General features: G+C 44.9%; 1 protein-coding gene across 29 annotated transcripts in view; it reads left to right on the top strand.

Moving 5' to 3' along the window:
- Window positions 1-22,224, top strand: part of MAP2 (microtubule associated protein 2) — a 227,150-nt gene that overhangs the window by 160,696 nt on the left and 44,230 nt on the right. For 22 of the 29 annotated variants that reach the window (XM_068947941.1, XM_068947942.1, XM_068947940.1 and 19 more), the window contains 2 exons: window positions 11,123-11,236; window positions 13,639-13,716. In XM_068947941.1, coding sequence (XP_068804042.1) covers window positions 11,123-11,236; window positions 13,639-13,716 — 192 coding nt within the window. The remainder of the gene's footprint in view (window positions 1-11,122; window positions 11,237-13,638; window positions 13,717-22,224) is intronic. The other 7 variants (XM_068947961.1, XM_068947962.1, XM_068947947.1 and 4 more) reach the window with 3 other exon arrangements.

The following is a 22,224-nucleotide window of genomic DNA, read 5'->3' as shown; positions in this document are numbered from 1 at the left end:
CCAGCCGCCCTCCCGCACGCACGCGTTAAACGTCCACCGTGCCGCACAGAGGCGGAAGGGGGGTTTTAACCTCTCTGCAGCCAGACGGTGGGTGCCATCAGATCACTTGAAAAATAAGGAGTCACGCCAACGGCCTGCTACTACTCGGACGCTGAGGCCAGGAGCGGCTGGGTTTTTTCCCGTGTTGCCATGCCGACGGCTCGGTGCGCTGAGTGAGAGCTCTCGTTCAGCTCCGCTGAGAGCGAGGCTGCAGCCTGGGAGCTTAGTTAGCATTCAGGCAGGCGCAGCGCCTCTGTAACGCTTCTGAGCCGCATCCAGGCTGTCTCACAAAGGAAGTGAGCATCCTTCTTTCTTCTGGTTTTTTTTTTCCTCTCTCCCCTCTTTCCTCCAGCATTCCCTTCTCAAGGTTAAGGGACACAGAGCAGATAGGGAGACAGAGACCAGGCCTGCTTTGCAGTATGAGTTACCATTCTGCTGTCCTCACTTGAGGCAACACGAAATGCATGAAAATGGCAGGAAATGTTTTCTTCGGGCTCTATTTAGGGTGCAAAATATATACGTGTGCGATATATATGTATGTAAATTTCTTAGTTTGATTAACCCTCATGAGGTATTCCGTATTAAAACGGGGAGGCGAGGCAGCCTGACTTTGAACTCAAACAAGAAGCTGGAAATACAGGTTAGAAGGAAGCCAGGGATAAACCCCCCATCTTCGTCTTTCCCACTGTTTTACTCTGTGAGGTTAAAACACAGAGAAAGAACTCGTCTCGTCTCTTGCTGCACTCATGTTCGGAGTAAGGACTGCAGCATCTAGTATGCATTGGCGTTTGGGGTTTTTTTGGTTGTGTGGAGTTTCTACTGGCAGGTAACTGCTTGCTTGAAATTAAGTCATGATGATGATGAATACCGCTTTGCACGCCTTTGCCAACTGAAGGAACGGAGATTACGTCAAGTGACTGGCGTTAGATGGCAGATGAGCACGGGTGAGCCCGTGCCTCTCCGTCCCGGCTGTGGAAAGGCTGATCTGGCAATCCAAAGGCGAACCGCACAGCGAGGGCTACGTTCCCTTTCTGGCTGTCGCTCTTTTCTGGGGAGATACTGAGCAAAACGTTTGCGTTTTCCTGTGCAGTCTCACGGACCTACCGCCGAGCAGAGGCAGTAGTGCTTGGAAAGCCCGTTTGGAGGTGATGGTTTAGAAACGCAGCCTTGATTGTTTCGTGTTACCATTGGGGCGCTCCGCGTGGCGCGCGGGAAATGCAAGGCACGCCAGCTTTGTACGTCGGACAGTGTGAGCGAGCCCTTCTCCTACCCTTGGAAAAGGCCTTACCCTTGGTCAAAGCTTCAGTGCTTTCACTTTGACTGCATGCAGTATATGGCAAATAACGGTGAGGTACCCTTGTCTCCAAGGCAGGAAAACCTATTAACTGCTTTCCCGAGAGCCGTTTTCACTCAGGACTGAGCAGACCGAATACCTCATGGAAATCAATTTCGCCTAGAGGCAATATATATATAGTCTAGGAGGGGGAAATAAACTCGATATATTTCACTTTTTCTCCTCAGATTTCATTCCTTGAGACTAATTCATAGTATATGATCAGTTTGGTACAGCTCCCAGCAACCTATACTGCCTATGGCACTTAGGATGCAAGTAGTCTACAGGCTGTTCCTCTGTCCCTCCCGCTGTGCATCCGGAGAGACGGCTAAAGAAAGAAGAGCAGAAGCATCAGCTGCCAGTGCTGTGTAGATGTGACAGTCTTGCTGGCATACCAGAACTGTTTTCATCCATAGCCTTGCACCGTACATGCGAGAAGGAAATGGCTTCAGCTGTGGCTGTTGTATGTTACTCCAAATCCAGAGCAGATGCCAAAAGCCACGTCCAGGGTAAAGCAGCCATGCAGGTTGCTGGTGAGCTCTGAAGTTAACTAGTCCTTAGCTGTGCCTGTCTGTGAGCTGCTTTCTCCTTCCTTTCGTTGTCATCCTTTATTTAACAAAGTATCGTCTTTCTAAACAGTTGCTCTGTCAGCTCTTTCTTCTTGATCTCTCTTTTTTTCCTTTGTTTGCCTCTGGCATCTTTTTCCTGGGACCTTCCTGTGTTACCCCGGCCGTGCAATGTAGCCCCTTTTTGGCCTGAACTTGCATAGCTGCTCTCATTCTGCAGACGTGAGAGCTGTGCCCCTGGAAGCAGACCTCTCCGGACGGCTGCAGTGATCCCAGCCCCGCTCTCGGCTGTCCCTGCAGCTCCCAGGTGGCCCCGGCACCCGGCCAGCGGGAGCTTGCACACGTTTTAAGTGCACGGGGAGGACAGCTCTGCCAGGGAAAATGGAAGAGGTAGTTCAGAAGGTGCATTGAGCACTTTTAAGTGCTCTTTAAAGAGCCTGGTCTCTGCTGAGCCACCACCGTGGCTCTTTAAAGAGTCCCTCCGAGTCCATCCGCTGGGATGGCACTGGGAGAGAGGGAGGGAGACCGCCGAGCTGCTGAGCAGGGCCCGGAGCTCCGGAGAGCTGAACTGCTCTGAAAATCCCCATATGAAGACCTTTGCAGGGCTTGGTTAATCTGTTTGTACCACAGGACCTTTTCTGCTCAGTGTGTCTGGAGGAGCGCTCACAGGCGTTCACGAGCGAGCATGGCACGCCGCTCCTCCCAGCCGCTGAGAGAGGCATCTGTCTGGGGACAGCCAAGAGGGCCGACGGACGGGGAAATACAGCTGCGAGCAGCTGAGCCGTTGCTGCATTGCAGAGCTTGGTGTTTGCCTGGCAGCGCGAGCCTTGAGGGGAGAGGGGCAGTGTATTGCTGCGCTTATGTGTTGCCGTGGTCCCTGATGGGGTGAATCAAAATTCTGTTGCGTCGACAGAATGATTTTCAGTCACCGAAACAGGCGTGAATATAAATCCCACACAACGCGTGCACAGGTTACTGTTAATTGTCTAATGTACTTTAATTTTTTTTTTTTAATAAGGATCACAGGAAACCCTGTAGCAAGCATTTAAAATCCGCTCAAAAGGAGCTAAAAAAGAACTTTAAGAGACGTGTCACCTCCTGCTGTAGGTGGCTGTAGCTCCATTGACTTCTGTGGGCTGTTCTCCTGTTTATATCAAAAGTGAATTAGTTCTTAAAAGTCTTTTTTTTTTTTTTTTAACACCTGCTTAAGTTCAAAGCAAATTCTGATTTAAAAGCTAGTTACCTGTGTGTGTGTGTTCGCACTCAGAGGACTAAATGCCAGGTTCTCTGTTTTGAAGTGAAAATGCTTTCTTCCTGCATGAGTCCTGAGGAGTCCATGTTTTAATGAAAAATAAATACAGCTGCTGCTTACCTGCACGGGGTGTTTTTAGCTGATAGCGAGTCTGGGGAAAGCCAGGCGGAGCTCACTGGGTTACGCTGGCTGAGGTTCTGCCTTTGGCTGCTTCGGTGTTGCACGCTAGCTGCAAATTGCGTTGATGATGCATCAGGCCAAATAAAACCCGGTTAGTTTTTCCCACCTCTGCTTTGGCTAGGAAATGCTGATGGTAGTAAATATTTTATTCCAGTCAGTAAACTTAAGTAGATGTGACTCAGGAGACGCATAGGGAGCAAGTATTTGCAGTAATGAGAGTTCATTTTTAAAGCGTTGCTTTATTGTACTGGCATTCGCATGACTCCTTTTTAAATATGGCAGTCAGTTAAAGGGGAGGGTGTGGGAACTGATGCCGTGGTATTTTGTTTCACAGCCGCTAGACAGTGTTGCAGAGGCCTCTGACTAATGAGCACCGCCGGGGATGTGTTTGGGGAGCCGGAGGAGGTGGCTGACTAGAGCTCTCACGGTGGCGCAGGCTGGCAGCAGGCGCTCCCTTTTGGGTTTTGCTGCTTGTGCGCCGTGGCGATGGGGAGCTTGGGTCCAGCTCTCGCTGAAGAAGGCGACCAGGCAAATGCCGCCAGGGTGGTGGAGCTGAAGCAAATGCAGAAGGTGTGGAGGCAGCCCCAGGGGGACAAGGGTAGGAGCCAGCTGAGTTACAGGCAAGCACCAGCCTTGTCTACTAGGATTTGCCATGTTGCAGAGCAGGTGTGTTAAGGGTCCAGATGGTGGTGATTCGGATTTATAATCTTGAATCTAGGGGTAGGTAGGAGGCGCTGCTGAATACGTGGAGTACCCAGGAACATGGACACACGAGCCGCTTGCTGTGTGGCATGCCGGGACGTGAGCCTAGCATGTCAGCTATCCGTCTAGGTGCTTTTTTCACATAGTTACTGCAGCATGTCTTTCACTAAAGGATAATCTGTTTGAGTGCCCATATTGTTGGGGTTCAGTGTATTACATAGTCAAAACTTTTTGTTTCCCAAAACATAAGCCTTTTCTGAGCTTTTTAGTTGGTTAGCTGGTAAGTTCTTGTGATTAAATGAGTCTCCTGCTATCCTCGTTGATACGACAAGACATGAAAGTCAACACGTTTATTAGGAAAATGATACTTGTCAGTTGTGCTGTAGTTTCTTTTAATTTAATAGCTGATGTTCCCATTATTTGCCTTCGTACCTCCTGCCAATTACGGCTGACACTGCCAACATCCAGATCAAGGACCTACTTACAGCAAAATATTTACACTCACGAAAGCCGTTGCAGAGCTAATATTTGAATTCTGCAAAGCTATGTTACTGCTCTTTTCTTCAGTTTCAAGTAGTCATCTGCTGGCATTATTTGTGTTTTGTTTGAGCTGTTCTTCCTGTTGTGATTGCTACTATATATTTCTTTTCCAACACAAGTGCAAAAGGCCATCCTTAGAGTTGTGATAATCCCAGGGACAAAGTCCAAGCTGTGTCTTCATTTTTCCCTTCAGAAGCGTCACTGGGTCAAACGTAGGTCTCTTTTCCCCAAAGTTTCAACGGTGTTTGCTCAAACGGAAGTCCTGCTGGCTTGCGGGAGAGCTGAGCTTGATTCAGGACTTGCCCACAGGGCACTGCCTCGTGCTTCAAAATGAAGAGCTGTTTGGTTTGTAGTCCTGCTGCACCCTGAATTGCAGTCCTGGGAGAGAAAAACCTATGGCTCCTGTTTGCTTTCCACGTTTGTGGAAGGTTGCAAATAGCAACTTTGTATCTTTCTTTTCTGAGGGAATATATTTGGGATCCGTTACCTCACTAAGCAACGCAGGTTACTCTGTGCTTTTGTTGTTGACTTGATTCCACCATGCCAGCAATTAGCGCTGGTTACCTTGGAAACTGGTCTGCACCCTACTGAGGTTTTTGACAGGAGCATTTTGACTGAAATTGTTTTGTTTTCCCAATTCTGCAGGCACACATGTAGCTAATCCTTTCGACATGCCTTGCCTGTGCTCCTTGCCTACAATGCAGCGAAATGAAGGAAACATATTATTTTATTCTTTCCATCCGTTCGCATCTTTCTTTGTCCTTGTTTGAGCTGCTGTCCTGCAAGAGCATTAATTATCCTTTGCTTTAACCCAGCTGACTGTTAATTTTCCTCGTTGGAGTCTGAGGGGGTGACACTGCAAATGGGTGTGAAATTCTGCCCCGGTTTTCATTCTCCTCCTCTCCGGCCACCTTCGTAGCATCCCTTTCCTTCAGCGACGCTTCCCTCCTGAAGCGTTAGTTGTACCTGCAGTTCCAGTGCATTAACCTTTGTTTATGCCCTAAGCAAGCTCTGCTTTGCAGAAGACAGATGGCGTCTTCCATGGCTGCTGCTAACTCAAGAGCCACCGCTCTGCGCTGTGGTGTAAGCTGGAGTAAGCGTTAGGAAAGAGTAAGGGACGACTCTGCTCTAGCAGAGGAAGAAGGAAGCCCTGCCCCGTTGCCTGTACGAGCCCTGGGTCCTCGGCTCGCCGGGCCCTGTGCTGCTGTCGGCTTACGTACCCCCAAGCAGGAAGGGGCTGCGAGGCTGCCCGTGGGCAGTTTCTTCCATCAAAAATCAGTCGTCAGAGTACGAATACAGCATTGCGTAGAGGCAGGGCAAGGTGGGAGGAAAAGGTGAACGATACTGTTGGATGAGGCCTTTCAGAAGCAAATGTTTGAGCTTGAGCAGTTTCAGCAAGCCAACTCAGCTCCTCAGTGGATTGAGCCTGAGGTTACTGTAGATTTGAAGAGAAAGAGAGAGAAAAAGTGCCTGAGGCAGTTTATGAGACAGAAAACAGTTTATGAGGTCATGAAAGGAACCAACACACCATGCATTACTGTGGAGATCTATCACAGACCTAATTTTTGCTCTTGACATTATAGTTGCCAATTATTTGTAATTAGTTGCTGGAAATTTTTGGTGAAAGCTCAGACAGCTTCTTTAAAGATCCCTGTCATCACTCATATGTATGTCACCGAGCCTGGTAAACCTCTGTGTTAAAAGACTTAATGGGCTGGAAAGGTGTACTGGGAAATGAAAGTAAGGTAGGTAATGGATTCAGGGGATGGTAAAGGCTTATGCAGTCCATTGACAACTGCAGTAGCATCAGCAAGAAATGAGAGGGGGCTTTGAAATGCCATCTCGGCCATTCACATGGTCTGATCCCAGATCTTGGGCTCTGCTGCAAGAGCGCTGTGGCCTGTAACCTTACTTTAACAGCCCCTGATTGAGTCCCTCTTGGTGAAGGAGAATCTCTCAGATGTCTGGATGACCTTGATGTAGTTTAGATGTCGATGCCAGAGCAGGCTGGCACGGGATTAGGCAGCACTTGTGGCCTTGGGTAAGCCAAGGGACCGTCAACCCAGGATCAGGAGATGGTGTAAAGCCACCCTTTCATCTCTTCCTTCTTGAGCTGCCCTAGAGAGGAAAAGGACAGGGCCCAGGAGTTGGTCCTTCCCAATTTTGTATCACTATGCATAGGGCAATATGCCCAACGTCTGGGCTGGATCTCCGGGGCAGGAGAGCGTTGGACCATACTGGTAGCCTTACCCCCTCTGTGGCTTGCATCAGAGTCTGTCTTTTGCCTAGAAAGGGGGCAGTAACTTCTGGGGCTGCCAGGCTTTCTAAAGCCAGCAAAGAGGAAAGGTCATGGCTCCCCATACCATCAGCAGCTTGTCCTGCATCTTCTGCGCATCCCGTTGCCCTGAAAGGGTTTGTCCCCAAGTTCCCCATGGGGCAGAGGGACTCCAGATGTCCTGATCTGGCGCCCTGGTGGCTGTTGTTTGTAATAGGATTATAAACGAATCAGGCGGGCTTCCAAGACCGGAAGCAGAGGTTACTTACTGGTTAGAGTTTTAATTTTGGTTTAAATGAACGTAATGCTCAAGAAGGATGCCTGCTCGCCCTCTCAGCAGGGCGGAGTACTTTCTTCCCCACCAGATAACAGCTATGGCGCTAGGAGCAACTGGGCAGATGTGGCCTGGCAGCACGGTCAGGCCTCGATCTGAAATGACGACCTTTAAGGGAGAGGCAGAAGCGTCGTCCGTGTGTCTGTCAGTTCCTGGCCTCTCTGGCCCTTGTCAAGGAGCTCTTTAAAGCTCTGTCTGAGGATCTTTCACAATGTCTTCTCTCCATTACGGAGTTCACGTGTGAGGACTGCCTTTTGGCCTGTCTACACCGAGGTGTAGTGCTGCTGCGGCTGCTGTAGTACTGCTGAGGCCCCTTTCCTGTGTCTTCTCTGCCTTAGTGAAATGGATTTGAGTTTCCTGAGCTTATTCCTCACCTGGTGCAGAGATCTGCCCTGGTGACTTCTTTCAGGGTCTCTCTCCTTCCCACTTTGAGGTAGCCTGTACTGTACAGTGTTCCCTGAAATCAAACTGGGAGACTCTCAGTCTGCCTTGTATCATAAGCAACCAACATCTTGGTAGAAAGGAGCAACATTTTACACTCTGCAAAAACAGGAATGGAAGCGACATTGCCGTTCTTCCACTGTGCTGGAGTCATACGTGAAGGCAGGGTCCGCGTTGCCGCTAAGAAACACGCACCTGATGTTACTTGTCGTTGGTTAGTGCTCTTTTTGTGGCACAAAGTAGAGTCAGAGAACATGTGCCTGGTTAAACAGAGGGAAAATAAATCTCTACAAACAAAACTCTCTCTAATGAAGGCAAAGCTTTTAGTCTGTGAAGAATTTGCCTGGCATCCCGGCTAGCTAACTCTTCTTTTTCTTTTTTTGTTCTTTATCATTAGGCTTCCTTGAACTTTAACTGAACCATAAGGAAACTATGAAGAGTCTCAATAGCTGCCCTGCGAGCTTGACTTACCCATTGGATCTGCTATTTATAGTGTCCATTAGTACAAAAATGTCTGTCCTTTTGCAGCAGTCATGTATAGCAAAAACACTGCTCTTCTGGTGAACTGCCTGTGCCTCCTGTGTCACCCAAAATATCCATCAACAGAGTGCTCAAAAGTGAGCCTTTCTTGATAAAAATCCCCAGAGGCCGTTTGTATTTTTATTTATTTGTTTGGGACATTCTGAAATTGAAATTTCCATTTTTCAGGAGGTAACCTTCCACCCCCAGCGCTATCTCTCTGTTGAGCATAATATTTGTTGCCAGCAAATTAAATCAGAAAGATTGCCGAGAGGGTGGGAACTACCTTCCAGCCTTTGGAGAGCCCATTTGCACCCTTGAACCAGGTTCGATGTAAACAAGTAGAAGTTCCATAACAAAGAAGATCATTTTTAGTAGGGCTTCATCTTAACTTGCTGGAAGGAAGCTTCCCGTAGCTTGGGTGATGGAGAGGAGGTGACCGAGTATGTCTCCTTTGGATATAATCCAGGGTACTAAATCTGCTGTATGTTAAATTCTTCATCCGAAAAAACGAATCGCAGCCTTTTCTTAAAATTTTCATGCGAAAATAAGCCTAAAAAATTATTCTCCTAACAAACTTGCCCCAGAAAGGCAACGGGGAAGATTGGTGGGCTCCAAATCAACGCCTTTGTTCTTTAGTCCAGCAAGCTAGCCACACGCATTAGTTGATTTAGGGGGTTAGGCTGCTTGATAACAATGAAGTTGAGGTTCATCTAACAAACCGGGGACACGTTGTTGACTAGAGGGACAGAGAACTAGCACTGTCGTGTCCAGTCTTCTGTTAATGCAGGTGTCCATGTCGTGTAGTCCCTTTCATGAATGTAGCAAGCTCCATCTCAAAAGCCAGTTGAATTTTTTCCTGCTAGTTGGAAAATTTTTCCGGAACTTTACTCTCCTGACAGTAGGAGAACGTCTTCAGTTTTCTAGCCTGAATTTATCCTTGGCAAATTTAGACTTATTTATTCTTGGGCTAACACATTCTTTTAATACTATTTTTTTTTTTTCCCCCACTATTTGGTGGTTGTTCTGACATACTCATCCATCACCACTCACTATTGGCTGCAGCCGGCAAAACTGTATTGCAGTCACTGCCCTCCTGGCTACCAGTCAAGAGGGAAGTGAAGTTATAAATACACACAATTATAAAAGAAATATTCTTTGGTTTTTTAATACCTCATTACATACTCAGTTTATGCAGAAGAGATTAACGTGGCATTTTGTGTTTAGACGAGTGTGACTGCAAAAGTCAAGTAACTTACATCTCTGCTGCTTTGGAGAAAAAAAATCTGCTTTGCTGGAGGACAAAGAGGATTAACCTTATATTAAAGAAGAAAAAAGGAATTCTGCAAGAGTGCTAGTAGTGAGAAGAGATCTTCATTATTAATCTAATGGACAGCGTTACTTGTTAGGATGGTTGCTGTAAAGTCACACGTAGGGCGTTGATGTAAATACACTTTCCCTTCCGCAGCTGGTCGCTGCCTGAAGGAAGTAGTAATGGGTGAGCAGAGAGGTTTTATTCTTGTCCTCGGTGATGGTGATTAATGGGGTTTCTGTGGTGTTTCATCAGAAGAGAAGGGTGTATCGCAGGCTTTAATTAGAATTGTCTGTCTCCACCAGTGGGGTGTAGCAACCCTGAAATCCCTTGTTCTGTTTTCAAGCACCTGCCCTGAATCAGCCCGCGGCGGTGCAGGCAGCGGGCCTGTGGCCACCGTGGCTCGTTGCCTTCCCTAGACTCAGCTCTGTGCCAGATCCCTCCCTCCTGCTTTTGAAACGTCTCTCACCCAGTGCTCAGAAATACCTGGAGAGGGGAGTTTTATTTACACTGACCCTGCCTGTGAGAGGATGGAAGGTGTTGAATAATGAGTAAGGGAAAGCGAGTAAATGTACTGGTAAGAAAGTCAAACCCTTTTTGTCTGAATTCTTTTGTAGATGGTTCTGCCGGACAACCCTTAAACCCCTTGATTTGCTAGATCAGAGGTGCCTGAACTGCACTTAGGGAGACCTCTCTGGTGACTTCCACTTGCAGTCGCGTGCCTGCTGACGTGGCGCTGCACCTCTCAGGGCGCAGAGCTGAGATACGCTGTTGCACATGTGGAAGCATTTACTCTTGCGTAGTCCCACTGACATCCTCCCACCCACCAGAGCACCGAATGCCTCGGTTCCTCCCGGGCGCGCAGCCTCTCCACGCACCTTGGTCTGTTGAGCACGTGGCGTCTTGGTGCCACACACCTCCTTGCGGCCTGGAGCTGAGCCTGTGTCTGAGACAGGTGCCCGTGAGCTTCGGTCCCACCTTGACAAACGTTCTCCTCTGCAGTTTGTTTGCATGATGTTCAGACCTGCTGTTTCAATAAAGCTTTATGGTGCAGACTTAATCATGTAGAAATGTTATCTGGCCCTTATGTTTGAAGTCCCTCATCAACATAGACTTAGATGTCTGTCTGGGAAATTTTTGAATGCATACTTAATCATATGCTGATGGGGAAGAAATATCATCCCAAGTGCATGGTAAGAATGCAGATAACTCCATATATTAAATGTCAATAAATTCCGTTACTCGATTTGCCTTTCTGCCTCTGCTTGCAAAACTATATGGAAAAAAAAGATTCTAGATATTTAATGAATGATCATCTTAAATTTTTGCAGTTGCTGCACATTGCCCCGAGCAGACATAAGACCGCATTTTCTAACGACGCTGTATGCATCTTATGCAAAGGCTCAGGTCCTGGTTTTCATAAATACTCAGCATTTTCCACTGAGATCTTTGGAAAAATCTAGTCCTTCTGTTTTATGTTTCATGATTTGCATATGTTTCAGGAAAAAGATTGCCTTTTAAAAATGGATTATATCAGCTTCCTTTTTTAATTTAAGCTAACCTTTAAAAAAAAAAATCTTTGTCATTAACATACCCTTCTTTGTTTTATTAATTTTGCTACTGCCACAGAAGAAGTGTCTGCAAGGATAGTGCAAGTAGTAACAGCTGAAGCTGTAGCAGTCCTGAAAGGCGAACAGGAAAAAGAAGCCCAGCACAAAGATCAGCCTGGACCACTACCTTTAGGTAAAACGAGATGAAGAACGTTGGAAGTATCCTTGTGTCTGCCAATGTTACACCTACACGTATAGAGAAATGTTACAACTGTGTATTCACGTAGGTTATCGTTATGGGTAAAGTAGAGTGCTGTTGGATAAATTATGGAACCCTGTAATGATAGTTCCTTATTTCCGCAGTTCACCACGTACCTTTGACTGTCTCATTCACTGTACGCTCACAACAGCAGTTCTCCACCTGGTTTCTGACTTCTGAGCAGAGCCTCTGTGAATGCGATTATTGGTGGCAGTTTTGTCATTGGCGTTGTATTTGGTGGGACCCAGCAGCGCTCAAAGCCCCTTTGTGTTCAGCCTCATACAGCGAGAGAGTATGATTGATGGCTAGGGAGGCAAAAGTTAGAGGAGGGGCATAGAAAACACAAGTAAGGTTTGGTGGTTGGGTGGTAGCTACTCAGAAAGGTGAAGGAAGAGCAGCTCAGGAAGAAGCAGAGAAGAACATGGAACATCAGGCAGAGGTGGGAGAGGAGATAACGCTTGGGCAGAGCGAAGCGGGGTGATGCAAGGTAGAAGCAAGAGCTAGTGGTCCAGCCTGGGAATAGTCCCGCTGGCCACAAAGTCTGGGCTGTGCCCTCACCCTGCTGCTCTGCTGGATCCTTTGTGAAGTTTCTCTGAAATGTAAGTCTATATAAACGTGTCATGTTGATAATCGTTCTGTCAGGTGACATGCCCGCCCTTCCTACTGGAAAGCTTCCATGGTAGTCCAAAACTTGTATACCAAAGGCCAGAGAAAGGTTGTACTCTGTCCGGAGGTAGTGAAAGGCTTGTAAGCCTACCCTGGGACAAGCTGTGCTGAGTGGGTGACGTTCTGATCAAATCAAAACTATGCCTTGTGGTACTTTTCTTGCAGGCACTTTGCTGTATTCGGTACAACGGCTGGACTCTGCTTAGGAATAAATAAAGGTCAATTAGTAATTAAAAACATTTGTTGAAAATTTGGTTCTCAAGATCTTTTGCTTCACTGAATTTATTTTGTGCTGAAAGTGCAGCAGGGAGATCTGGTGCTTAATAATTCCCTTCTTTACAGAGCCTCGATTTTACGTGAAAGACTCCAATTCGGCAAAGCACTAGAGATATATATGTGTAAGCGCAGAGTACTTTACTGGGACCTTCGTGAGGCAAAACTAAGTATGCGGTTGCGTCTAGTTAGATAAGACATTTTAAGCGTATTATGAGAAATGCACCTTCATTGAGCAACAGTTGGTGTTACAGGTCCTACGGTCAGTGACTTGCTATATAAATGCAGGTAGAATTGCATTGTAATGAAGGCATAAATAATCTGCCGCTGACAAGTGCATTTTAAGGGCAAGTCACATAAGGATCTATTCCAAACCACACTAAATTCAATAGAAAGGAGGCCAGGGGAAATTCTTCAGGAGCTTTGAAGCTGGTCTTACTAATGCTTGGGAAGAAGCCCTGCATCATGAACTGAGATCTGCCTGTCAGTAGGAGCCATTTATAACATAAATCTGTTGAAACAGATTTGTGGCTGTTTTTTTTACCCCCGAGTAGTGGGTTCATTAAAAAAAAAATAATAATAAAAAAGAATCTCAAAACAGTTAGTAGGATATCGGATGTAGAGATTATGCTGACTTCATTTAAGTAGCAGCTTGTTCAGGATTTCATCATACTTCCATTGAAATCACCAGGAAAAACAAATCATCTGGTTTCAGCATCTAGTCTCATGACTGGGAATGATTCTAAAACCGTAGTAGATTTAGACTTCTTTACAGCACCTTTTTCAGCTGAATCACTACTCTGCGATGGCTGACACAAGTCCCCTATTGTCATGTTCTCCTTGCCTGGAGTGGTACCTCTAGCTAATGTCTTTTTTATTTAGACAAGGGTTATTTGCATGTTTTCTGTGATTAACCTTAACTCAGCAGAAGGTGGGGCGGGGGGGGAAAGCTGGCAGAATGTGGCAGAATGTTTTTGTCCACATCCTCAAGGTAAACAGAAGAGATTGGATGCCAGTTACTCGTGGTTCCAGATAATCAGCCTGGATTTGTATCTCTCGTACTCTCATATTTTATTGTTGTTGCCTTTTGACTCAAAGTTTTCTTAAGTGGCAGTACATATCTAAAAGATAATTTTGTACTTGGTTTTTGTGTTGTACTCTGTGACTAGAATTTTGAAATTAATGTATGCCATCTGAAAAAAAAATCCTTTTGGTATAGCTTTAAAAATCCAGATATTTTAAAAGGGTCTCTGTCTGAAAATCTGCTAAATACAGTCCCCATTGAGTGGGGACTCAGCTCTCTCAGCTGGCCAGAGCAGGCTGACTGCAGCTTGCATCGAGCATCGATCCCCCGGGAATTAATTGCTGTTTCTCATTTTCAATTGTTTGATTTCTAGCAGTTGAAGAGTCAGCCAACCTGCCTCCTTCCCCGCCTCCATCGCCAGCTGCAGAACAGACGGGAACTCTGGAGGAAGGTAAGGGTCTCCTGGCCGCTGCAGTGTACGGCTGTCAGCAAGGCATGAGACAGGCATCTAAAGGATGGGGGAATCGGAAAACGGAGAAACTTTCTGCCAGCTCCATGTGAAAAGACAAGGCGTTCCCCAGCAATAATCCCCCAATTGCAAACCAGCTGCAATGCATGGATGAGGTAGAAACGTATTCACAGGGGTAACTGACAGGATGTGTTAAGTATATCCCTGTAAAAGAAAAAAAGATGGTGATGATGGCCTTTTTATCTGTCAAACACGGTATGATCCAGGATGTCCGCTATCTCCATGTGGTCACCAAAACTTTGGTTCCAGATGGGTCATTTTGGTTTTCTTAGGATTTGTTTAGCTGTTTTTTTTTAATCACCATTAACTTTTGTTTTGGAATCTTAAATGCATGAAAGTGAGGAGATTCAGAGTTGGATCATTTCTTTGGTCTTTGGCCCCTAATTTATGCTTCAGTGCCTATATATATTGGGGGTTCTGCTCACAGAGTGCAGAAGTCAAACTGTAGTCTCATAAAGTAAATTTCTACTCTGTTCTGCACGATGCTTAGTCAGTCTTAGTAGCCCGTGATCTCTGCATTTTCCTTTTGCTAAAATCCCTGTCTAGCAAAGGACTTAAGCCTTGGCTTTAATTTTAAGCAGATGCCTAAATCCCAGTGAAGTTGTATTCTCGGGGTAATAAGCATGTATCTCAGTGCTGTATTCAACAGAAGCAGACTGCTGCATCAGGGCCGTCGATATAGGGAGACAAAGCAGTATACTAGAACAGAGCCATACCTTATGGACGTGAGGAAAGGATTTGGTGCTCAGAACCCCCAGGGACTCTGTCTTGAACTCTGCCATGTGAACAGCACCTTTATGTGTCAATTGCTATCTTGGATTTTCTTTTTGCTTTTTTTTTTTTTTTTTAATAAGCGCACGGAAATAAATTCTTACTGCCTGCTGAACAAACTTGGTTGGTATTTTAACACAGAGCCTTCATTAATGTTCCAACTGGATAGTTCCTATTTCATGTGCTATCATGGTCTGACTCTCAGTTTATCAGGACGCTCTGCAATTAGGCGTGTTCCATCCTCCGGTCTTTCTGAGATAATGCAATTACAGCCTGTGCTAACACCACCATTTGGCAGTCTACTGTACTGGAAATACCTATTGGATGTGCTTAGTAACCAGTATATAAAATCTGATTAATTGATTTTTTTTTCAAAAACATCTGCCCATTGGGTGTTGAAAAAAATAGTATAACAGTTCCTCAACACGTGACCCAGAGGTAATGGCAATCAAAGCTACTAACTGAAAAGGAAGCTAGTAGGGCATTAACAAAGGCTTTTAGAATTGTTACCAGGGTTTTCCCTGCGGTGTGTTTTTTTTTTTTTTTTGGTAGTTCAGTTGACTAGTTTGGTATATGCTTTTTGATTTTTCACAGCACAATAAAGAGCCTGTTCTTCTGCCTCAGGCGCATGTCAAGGTTCTTCCATTATTCTGAGTTTAGGATTAGCTTTGCATACTATTTCTTTCAGCAGTGTTATTTGCGTGTATTTCAGGATTTTGTAAAGTAACCATATTGATTAATTGACTGGAGGTTATGCCTTGGCCACTTAGCAAATGGAAACCATCTTGCTAGTTGTATTAGCACAAGAAGGTGGCAAAACACTATACAATTCTAGGTGATTATGAACTACTGGACTGTGCTGTTCCCAGCTGTGCAAATGACTCAGCCCGTCACTTAACAGGGTTGTTTTTCTCTTTCCTTGGATGTAGAATTGAGTTAATATAATAGCACTTACCTACCCCACAGGGGAGTTGCGAGGACTGAAAGGTCAGTGTTTGGGAGACGTTTTGGATGATTTACACAATGCTACAGTTCTTAAAGCATTCAAATCATTTCCTTTGATGTTAGTCAAAAAGGCTTTTCCATAACAAGATTTTCATCCAACTCTTAATTTTCAGAGCAGAGGCTTGTATAAATTCTAAAAGTATAGGTTCACAAGGGGCGTATTGACAGAAATATGTGCCGAGTCATTAGTGCGCTCAGTTGGAAGCTTCTTGTTTATGTCCGACTCTGGAACTGTAGCTCACAGTAGGGTTTGTTGATGAACAGAAGGAACTTCTTGCAGAAATGTTCTCCAGAAGTAGATCTTATCTTGCTTTTCCTCAAAATACTAGTCTTGCCAGCTGAATCTACTTAATGAGCTAGAAGAAACACAAAAATTATATGTTTTGATCCATGTTAAACGACGTAGTCCTTATTTTCTGTGGGCAGAGTGAACTTCGGCTGACTTGACTGAGCCTGTCCCATCGCTTTTATTCAGGCAAAGCTCTCATTCGTTAGAGTTTGCCTCAGTAGGGCTTGGCCCAGTTTGTACTGTACTTGTTTAAACGTTCAGTTCTCTGTGCGATCTTGCTAGCCATCCTTCACATACCCTTACATGAGTATATCGTTGTTTGTCTATCTGTCTTCCTAGTAGAATACAATTTATGAATTTAACTCAGTTCTACAGTTGTTGAACAAAAAAAAGGTAAGCGTTTGGTGTGTGTATCTACCTCAGGCTTCGTTTTTCCATCTTCTCTTACAACGTTTTCTTAATTCTCTTGTCAGTGCGTTGCGTTGCTTTGAAACCAAACGAGACTTCCTTCAGTCATAGTAGGAAGGAAATCACTGGTGTAGACATGACAAAGGTGGATGTGGCCAGCCATGCAGCAAACACAAATTTAAAAAAAAAAAAAAAAGGTAGAAAAGGCAGAGAGGTTTGTGGGTCAAGTGTATTTCATGAGAGAAAGGAGTCAGTGGATGTAGGTTTCTTTCTTTCATTTGGCTGCAGAAAAACGTTCAGATGAGCCTTTTCACTGCTGCAGGAGGTAAGATAACTAATTTTCCCTATTGAAATTATTTCATTTATTCCAACTATTGTAATATGATTTTGCTCAGGAAATGAAATTTTCCTTAGCACTGTCTAATCCTTTGATCAGTTGAATCTGGACATGCAGGGCAGATGCGATGTTCTCTTGCCAACTTGACGTTTCTTTTGTGTGCTGCACTTTTTGACAATGCTTGGTACTGTCTTCATGTAAAACCGCATCTAAATGTTGCAAGATAGGAGGATGGTTTTGATGGACTGCGTTTCATTTTGAAGTAGGCATTTCAGGATAAGCTTTATATGCCAAATAACAGTGTTTTGCAAACTGAAAAGAACCAAGTGTCCTACAGAAAAAGATCTATTTCCAGTGAAAATTATTTCTCAAGAGGTATTTTTTTAAATACTTGGAAGCCAAACCAGAATTAGCCTTTATGAAAAGTGATTTTAATCTTGGACTTTAGAATACACTGGGGTTTTTTGCTCAGGCCTTGAGATGAAAAGAACTTTAGAAGGGACTAAAATAACAAAGGATTTTTTCTTGTTGCAGAAATAAAGGCATTTTCTCCTTTAAACACGTCATTATCCTGTTAATGAAATCGTCTGCAGTAAGTTTGAAAATATCTTTATTAAAACTGACAAAGAAAAATGTAAATCTGTAATAGCCACAGAGATAACAGCCCTCAACAATACCAGACTTTGCACTCCTAATGATTTTGGTCCATCACAGTCATATCTATTAAGCATTTGTACTGCTTCCAGTTCTACTAGTATTACAGAGAAGAAGCAGGGCCTTTATTTTCTTGCCTACAATCCATTCAGAGCCTATAAAGAAGGCATTTTCAGCCTTGTTTGTGTGGGTAGGTAAATCTGAATGTTTTCATGGGTAGGTAAACCTGAGGTTTCGTCTTTGCTCTTCCTGTCGATACATTTTACTTCTGAAAAGTCCTGGGATAAGTATGAACCACAGCTGGAATGAGAACCTCCCCCTTTCCAGTTGAACCTCAATCTCCATAGTGCACGTTCTCTCTTCCCTGTTCTGCTTCTGACCCTATCTACCTTGTGTTTGTTTCTCCACAATGTCCCAGTTCCAGCAGAAGAGAAGAAGGTGAATGCACTACATTCCTTTCCACTCTTATCCACAGTGATAAATAATCCTAGTGTTAGGGCACCCTGCAAAGAAGCAGGAGTTGTAGTTGTGAATCCTCTCAGGTTTTGGAGGGAGTTGCATCCTGGTCTCTCGCATCCTGAGACATGTCCTCACCCTCTGTAACTAGTCTTTTGCAAACAGTGAGCCCCTTCAAATCTTTCACTGAATGTTGTAGGCGCTTATATGGAGAAAAAATCCCTGAGTTCTGCACTGCAAGTGGGTCAGGATGCTTCCCTGCAATCTTGCTGCTGGGTCTAGAGCACTAGGGAAACGTAGGGAGTTGAGTTTCAGCCCTGTTTACCATCTGCTATTGCAGTGCTCTGCAGAGCTTTCTGCTCAGCAGAGGCAGGTTGCTGGCTTATCTTTCCACACCTAACTCTTTAAGCACCTATAAACCCCTAAATCTGGGGATTTGATTCCACTACAGGAGCGAAGGTTTTAGTGTTGCAAACACTGTGTGTGCTCTGAAAGAAATTGTTAGAATGGTTCTGTTAAACTACGCTCCATTGGAGGTATTTCTATGTATGCGTAAGCGCGCGTTCAGTCCTGGCCAGCCTCAGCTCTGTCACAGAATCTTAACTATGGATAATCCTCCTTTCACAGCCCGATGGTACATATTGGAGCTACTGACATTATAAACAATGTTTTTTCTTCCTTGTCGTGTGTGAGTGGACCTGACTGGGTTGATATTACAGTCTTCCTTTCCCAGGAGGAAGAAATACGTGTCATTATATCACAGGATACTTGCTGCCGCGTTGCTGCAGAAGGCAGAAGGTGCCTTTTTTAAGGAGGCAGAGGTGGTCTTGTTATTGTGTGCTATATATAGAAACTTAGAATGTACTGTTACTTGCCAGGAAGATGCTGGGAGCTCTTTGAGATGGAATTGGTTTGGTCACAGTATGTGGCCAGATGATAAGGATGGATAAAAATTGCTTTCCAAGACTTAGAGTAATGGTGGTTACAGCAGCACTTGTTTTCAGGTCACACACACAGATCTGGATTTAGAAAATTTTAGAAGCTCTGAGGAAACTCTTAAGTTGGGATTGCCTGGAGGAAGGCCAGGGACACTGGACGTGAACTCTTTTTTTGAAACCCATAGAAAAAAATCTAATGGGATAGCTGCTAAAGGCAGCAAGAAGGTACCCGTGAATGCAGTGTTTGCCCAGCTCCCAGCTGTCATACGTAGAGAATGGATTTAACCTTACGTTCTCTAGTACGAGCTGTTCAGTTTTTCATGGCTTTATTCATGGTCGGAGGGCACCGTAGTCTACCCAAACTCTCCGGTCGCCCCTGTGGGTTTGTATGGGTCAGGTGATAGGCCAGTCAGTTTTTGTTGTGCTGTGCTATTTTTCTTTGTCTTGCAAAAACGAACCTAGACTCCCCCTCCCTCTAGCTGTCAGTAGCTGATCTGGTCCTGAGATGATTATGTGATTATCTGTGGTGCTACAGTGACGAGTGAATAAAGCTGTCATACCAAAGCATTGGCAAATTCCTAGACAGGAGCTAGTTCACCCACAGAAACACGAGACAGCAATGTAAAAAGATAGGACTAACAGACTGCTGTGAGCAGCTTTATAGGGCCTTTATCAGGAAAAAAGGCAATCAGCAATTTAGGGAAGGTTTTTTTCCTTTGTTTAAATGTTACTTAGTTATAGGGAAAGGAAGAAAGTGGAGACGTTTGAAATATAAATGAGAAACAAAACCATAATTGACTAAAGTGTAAGCTGGTTTGTTTTTTAATTAAAGGATTTGTTTTTTAATTTACACTTGTTAGTACTTCACCTGCTGAAGAAGGATACAGCCGTGTTGGGATAGTCTGGAGGTTTTTAGTACAGTCCATCCAGCTATGTCATTTGGATGAGCGTCAGTGCAAGTTGTGAGATGTGGCTTGTGTGTAATAGGTATACTTCTAAACGACGAGTGTATAATTTTGAAATTCTCTTATTCGGATGACTGGTTTCCAGTGTTTATAAACACTGTAGGAAACACCACTTACGTGGCCCGTGTGTTAAAACGCGTGGAAGGCTCATTTCTGCATTAACTTGTAGCCTGGCTGATTTCATCTGCTCTGTCATATGACGTGGTTGCTCGTGTTGCTAGTGCATGTGCCCGTCCTGTCTTGCCTTCTCTTTGTCTGTCTGTCTGTCCTGCAGTTTTTGTCTGTGTGTGTCTATTTGTAGATGAAGGGGCGGAGGATAAGGTGGGACCGCTACACCACTGCCCAGGCTGTGGGCCTGCTGCCAGCAGGGAGTGGCGTAAGCACCTGGCCCCCTCCATTTCAGTGTCTGTGCCTGATGATGAGCCCTACAATTCGGATGAGGAGTACTATGAACACCCTTTGTTCAGCTCGGAGTGGACTGGCTCTAGTACACGTCCCAGTGCCACAGTGAAGAGCGCAGAGGTCTTGTTGGGCCATGATGAAGGTGAACTGAGCATGGTCCCATTTTGCTCCTCTTCCCCTCTTCCCGGCCACATGCCATCCATTCCATTATATATGTGCCTGGGGGTGCTGCTTTCTGGGGAGGGACCTAGTTGTTTTTTCTCCCCACATGGAAGTGACATCCCTGCAGAATCTCTCCACCTCAAAGTGAAGCTGCAGCGTTGAACGGTGAATGCCACTCCGGGGTCAGGGAATGCAAAGTCCCTGCTTAAATCGGGGCTTTTGGTGTACTGGTCTGCTATATAACAGAAGCAAAAGGAGCAGCTGGTCAAAAGAAGCATAAGCTAGTTCTGGTCTTTCTGTCAGAGAATCACTGCCAAAAACAGTGTGCAGGATAGGCCAAAAGGCTGTTACTGGAGCTAAGTCAGATGTTAGCACAATGGAAACAATCTCACGTCCACACCAAAGACAGCAGTGGAGGGTGATTAATTCTCCAGTAAGCAAAGGAAATCAAAACTTTCCCCAGTATACACTAGTGAATTCAAGCAGTACTGGGTCACGTTTGCTCTCCAGTTCTTACGTGGATACGCCCAGCTAACACTGTGTCAGCTGGCTGCAAACAAGGCAGACGTTTTAAAAAGTTTATTGTTACAGTGGTTCTTTTCCCCTCTTTCTGTGGCCCCAGTGCATCAATAAGTATGTGGCTGTATGATTTCATCAGTGCAGGTTGCATAAGAGTCAAATGGGTTTTGAGGAGTCAAGGGAGACCGTACTACAGAGACTAAAAAGTAGTTCTGCCTTCTTATCCAAGGCAGAACAGCTCATGTTTCATCTCGCAGCATTTGACTAACTCAATCTTGAGACACAGGAGGTAAAGTTAAAAGCATTACAGAATTCTCTTGAGATTCGTGTCTCAGGAAAATAGAGGTGTATGCCTGACATTACTCAGTGGGTCATTTCAAGAAAACCAAAAATGTCCAGAGTCAGCTGAGTCTGTTCAATGTAAAAGGTATCATTTGGGAAAAGGTAGCATGATACTGTGGCAACACTGACTTCTTGGTCAGCGCTAATAACTGAACGTTGTTAACGTCAGGACGTGTACCTGAAGCTAAGGGAGACAAGATCAGAGGAGTAGCTCTACTATAACTGGGTGCCCACTTGCAAGCTGTACTTGCAACACTCCTGGGTTGGTTTAGTCATGAGCAGCATCCTTGTCAGTCATATGCATTTACCTCTAGTGGAAGTGGAAGATCCCAGAGCAGCATCTTTGAGGAAGAAACAGGGGAAAAGCTGACTCATCAATGAAAAGGTAGGGCGTTATGAAACACCCCTCCTCACCCGCTGCCTGGGAGTGCGCAGTCTGTTTGGCATAAAAAAAAACCTAGCGCACAAAGGGAGCATCTGCAAGATTCCTTCATTAACTCATGGATAACTTGCTGGCATAGCTTGGGAAAACAGGATATGACTGTGTCTGTAAGATCAAATGGATGTTTTTTCAGGAGAAAAATCATTAGATTATTGAATATTTAATCTTAAGATGAGGCAGAACTAGGACAAGATGTATAGGAACGTGAGAAGGATGTCCAGCTGAGAGCGACAGTCTGTTTAGGCATTTAGTTGACACTGGCCAGCAGTGGATGCTTAGAGAAAAATATAAGAAGAATGAAGTCATATAATGATGCTTTCCCCAAGTACGCTCTCAGACTCCAATTTGCAGCTTGGAGGTGATGTTTTTTTGTAGTTAACAGCCCTGAAGAGGTTTTTGCAGTTTTGCTCTGAGCCCATGCAAACTTTCAATATCCATAGCAGTGTGTGTCTGTATATGTGTACCTTTTTGCCTCTGTAGATATGTTTGCTTATCCATTCAAGGAAACATTTTTTGGAAGCTGTAGCCAGGCCTTTTACAGCTGCTGTAATGAAGTCTACTTCATGCCAGTTCTTTTTCCGTGTTTCTTTTCTTTTTTAATGTCTGCATGCTTGACGTGTTTATTTGATGAGCTGTAATAATTCTGAGAGAACCACTATGTTCTGTTTGTATTAATATTCAGGTTGGGTTCAATCTCCCCTGATTTTAACCATCTCAGAGCTAGGCGTCTAGTCTGGCTG

The sequence above is a fragment of the Struthio camelus genome, chromosome 6 (assembly GCF_040807025.1).
Source record: "Struthio camelus isolate bStrCam1 chromosome 6, bStrCam1.hap1, whole genome shotgun sequence".
NCBI lineage: Eukaryota > Metazoa > Chordata > Aves > Struthioniformes > Struthionidae > Struthio > Struthio camelus.
This window is presented reverse-complemented; position numbering and strand designations above follow the sequence as displayed.